At 38.6% G+C, this 4,248-nt stretch overlaps 1 protein-coding gene across 1 annotated transcript in view; it reads left to right on the top strand.

The window, feature by feature from the left end:
• The window catches only part of LOC107671831 (serine/threonine-protein phosphatase 6 regulatory ankyrin repeat subunit C), a 22,234-nt gene that overhangs the window by 10,822 nt on the left and 7,164 nt on the right, over positions 1–4,248 (top strand). The window contains exons 19-23 of the mRNA XM_016464817.1: positions 1,245–1,390; positions 1,505–1,587; positions 1,673–1,755; positions 1,979–2,070; positions 3,950–4,235. Of these exons, the coding sequence (XP_016320303.1) occupies positions 1,245–1,390; positions 1,505–1,587; positions 1,673–1,755; positions 1,979–2,070; positions 3,950–4,200 (655 nt within the window). The 3' untranslated portion in view covers positions 4,201–4,235. The remainder of the gene's footprint in view (positions 1–1,244; positions 1,391–1,504; positions 1,588–1,672; positions 1,756–1,978; positions 2,071–3,949; positions 4,236–4,248) is intronic.

Here is a 4,248-nt window from a genome sequence, read left to right as displayed (position 1 = left end):
CTTAGCTGTGGTCCAGGTTCCTGTGCAGGCAGGAATCTCAGAGCCTGTGGAACATGTCAACTTGAGTCTCTGTTTTCCATGACCGAGTGGGCTGCTTTGCCATTTACAACAGAGCAGATATTCCCGAACAGAAGCTAAAAATAAATGATTATTGTTAAGCACGCTATAAAGATCTACGCGAGCAGAGCCTATTGTAAAGTTTAGTCTAAACATTCTTTCTCTAACATTATAACTCATATTACTTTTTTAATTACATTATAACTCATATTACCGTTGCTGTCTATTTTATAGAACATAAAAAAAAAACATCCTGGCATCGTGAGACATTAGATGCAGTGAATGAATCTTCATAATGTTTCACTTGATTATACATTTAGTCAGGAATCATGGTTTGGAAAAAGTCTAACTAGTAAAATATGTACAAGTTATGTCACAGTAACACAATAACAACTAATGCAAGTAGGCTAATAAAAAAAGACTTACTAGTGTAAATGATATCCTCCACTGGATATCAAGCCAACGCGTTCTTCTGAGGAAAATCCAAAGCTCTTTCTATCTTATTCCTCTCAGCGCGTCCTCTTCCAGAAGCGAAGTAGCCGAGATGAACTTGAGGGAAAGTCTCGCTGCTTTGTTTGCTGTGATGTGGGCGTTTACATGCGCGTGTCTCACGTGGACGATTGTAATATCAAAAGCGAGATCGGCGAGTGGGCGTGGTCACATTAGCGATAATGAAGGCGACGGCCAAGACTTGACACCGCGTTGGTTTCATACTGATTACTTTGTCACATAATATTTGTTTTTGGCATGACATACTTCATTTAAAAGTAGACATGTCAAGCTTTCAATAGATATATCTCTCACGTGTGTGTGTCAAATATTCGCTGAGTTTCAGTTCATTTTATTGACGCATTTCAAACAGATATGAACGGAGAATGAGACGGCTAAAAGCACACCCTGTTTATTTTCTTTATTTTGCAAAAGCACAATGTTTTGTTGATATTGTGAGTGTACACAAATAAAAGTAGACCCTTTACAGATTTAAATGCTGTATTACTCTTATATGTACGATCACGTATGAAGGAGCATTTGAAGTTCTTTTTGCTGTTATCATTCAAATCTGCTCGACCCCAGGAGGTTAAAATACAATTATATATGTATATTAATTTTTAAAAAGTTACAAATTGAAAACCAGTACATGAGTTATCAACTATCTAAATGACTATGTTCTAACGTTTTGTACTCAGGACCCCGCTTCACGCGGCCGCAGTTGCCGAGGACATGGCTGGGCTGCAGCTGGTTCTGCGGCATGGAGCTGACATCAACGCCGTAGACCACTCAGGGCGTTCTGCACTGATGGTGGCCGCCGACAATGGCCAAAGCGGTGCTGTGGGTAAGAGTTGTACCATGTGTGATATAAGTAATCCAAGACCCTCAGACATTGTAAGTCTCATGCCTTTATAGAGAGCTTAGTAATTTCAGATTTTTTTGTTATTGTCGTATGCAGCCCTACTGCTGCACAGAGCCAAAGCTGACCTGTCCCTCCTGGATGTGAACAAGAACACTGCCCTGCACCTGGCCTGCAGCAAGGTAACAAACTGTGCTCTATTAACACTAATTTTCTCTTGATCAGATTTCTCAAATGTTGTGCATATTGTTAACTGTGTGTTTGAAGGCTCATGAAATGTGTGCCATGCTGATCTTGAAGGAGATCCACAACCCTATCCTCATAAATGCAACCAACAGTATGCTTCAAATGTGAGTTTCTTTGTCCTAGTTTGCAAATACAACAAGTAATTATTCATGGCTCTGTAGCAATTTCATAACATTGCTCTCTTTTTTGAGCATCCTGACTAGCTTTAAACATTTGCTTGATTTGTCTTTGTGGCACAGAAACTACAAACTTTACTTGTAACTCATTCAGAATAAACTGGACAAACATTTTAAAATCATTCTCAACTTCATTTTCTTTATATTTCAGGCCCCTCCACATTGCCGCCAGGAATGGTTTGGCCACCGTGGTTCAGGCCTTGCTGAATCGTGGAGCCACAGTGCTGGCAGTGGATGAGGAAGGTAAGACAGGCCTTGCTGTGGTTTTTCTAAGTGAATTTGCAATACAATACAGACAAATTTATGTTTTGCATTTTTGGGAAAAGTTTGTGTGAGCTGCTCACAGCAACATGAACTGGTGCAAAGATAAGATTAGGGGTAAAAAGTATATTGTGCAATTGTTTCCATGGAATAATTATTAGAAATGCTATATTAATATTGATGAAGTTAGCATACTAGTCATTTACTGTTCTGAACATGACAAATCTTATATATATATATATATATACGTATGTATTTTTTGCAATTGAATACTGGTTGGACCGGGTAAAAATTTCACTGTTGAGAGGGGGGGGAAAAACAAACATCAGTTGAATTGCAGTTTAAATCACATTTTATTACATTCAGAAATAATTGTAAAAAATGTTAAATAAAATAATTCCAAAATATTAGCACGTTTTGATACTTCTGCCTCAGTGAGGGGACAGAAGGAGAAGATGGGAGTTTTTGCAGTGGGTGTGCAAAGTTAGCATCAACTAGCTTTTCTGCATCAGAAACCGGTAGCTAACATTTCGTAGCTTGGCAATGTTTCTAAGATGGAAGAATGCTGTTTTTGTAACATGGTAAATATGATTTTCAAAAGACAAGTTCCTGTCTAATACAACACCCAGATTTTTGACTGTAGAGGAAGTAACAGTACATCCATCTAGTTGCAAATTGTAATCCAAGAGATTCTGTGTATTGTTTTTTGGTCCAATAAATAATATCTCTGTCTTATCCGAATTTAATAGGAGAAATGTATTGGTCATCCAATCTTTTACATTTTGTTAGCTTAGATAATTTAGAAGTTTATACTATATACTATAGTATATTTTAGTTCCCTTTACTCCACAGAACATCAAAACATTTTAATTATGATGCCATTTATTATAAACAACATTTATTAGAAACACAGAGCATAAACTTATTTAAAGTGAAACTGAATTACCAGCATGTGGGAAATAAACTTGATGTGCTTTGCCTTGCCTATCAAGCACAAATGGTGTTAGGGAGAGATAAAAAAAAAAAAGTGAAACCCAAGAAATAAAACATTTCTGTACGAATGCATAAACCATTTATAATTCGACAGCAGCTAACAACAACTTACCGTCATTTACTGAAAGACAGTAATTTCCCTGCGGAAAAAAAAACAGATGTGAGAATTTGAACCGTGTAACTTTAGGCTTGGTTGACTGCATTTTAGTTTGATGAATAGGCTGTGATGTCAAGTTAGCCATGTTAGAACTGATATGTTGTGTGTGCTTGATGTTATTTTCATTACTTTGGAATATAAGCGACTTTCTGGAAAATACGGTACATTAGCACAGTGCTCCATCTTAAAAGGATAGTTCACCCAAAAATGAATATTCTTTCTTGAATTACTCACCCTCATGTCTTTTCAAACCCGTAAGACCTTCGTTCATCTTCGGAACACAAATTAAGGTATTTTTGATTAAATTTGAGAGCTTTCGGACCCTCCATAGACAGCAAGGATCCTACCATGGTCAAGGCACGGAAACGTAGTAAGGACATCGTTAAAATGGTCCATGTGACATCAGTGGTTCAACTGTAATTTTACGAAGCTGCAAATACACCTTTTGTGTGCAAAGAAAACAAAAATAACGGCATGCGCCATGGTACTCTCGTTAATGGTGGCAGACTGTCCCAGAAGAAATTGTTAAATAGTTATTTTTGTTTTCTTTGCGCACAAAAAGGCCATGGGGGTGAGTAATTAATGACAGAATTTAAATTTTTCGGTGAACTATCCCTTGAACAAACGCTCCATAAATCATGTAGCCTAACTGCTACATTTAAATGAGTTTCTCCTTGGCTAAGATGCCTTTGTGTTTTTGTCACGTCACAGGTCATACGCCAGCCCTGGCTTGCGCATCCAATAAAGCTGTTGCCGACTGCCTAGCTCTCATTCTGTCAACCATGAAGCCTTCCTCCTCCACATCCTCCTCGTCCTCACCGTCGTCTCCCAGCCTCAACCTGCTCAAGCACTGTGGCATCACCGCCGCCTGTCCCCCCCTGCCCAATGGAGGCCTTCGCCATGGTTACGTCAAAGATCACCATGGTGCTACTATCGGCTTGGATGGCTACTTGACCGAGTAAGGCGTTCTTACTCGCTAAAAAAAAAAAAAAAAACGGGGTGGGTTGGGT

Source organism: Sinocyclocheilus anshuiensis, unplaced genomic scaffold, assembly GCF_001515605.1.
Source record: "Sinocyclocheilus anshuiensis isolate Anshui unplaced genomic scaffold, SAMN03320099.WGS_v1.1 scaffold1089, whole genome shotgun sequence".
Classification (NCBI taxonomy): Eukaryota; Metazoa; Chordata; class Actinopteri; order Cypriniformes; family Cyprinidae; genus Sinocyclocheilus; species Sinocyclocheilus anshuiensis.
Note: the sequence above shows the minus strand (reverse complement) of the source record. Positions and strands in the feature narration are given on the sequence as shown.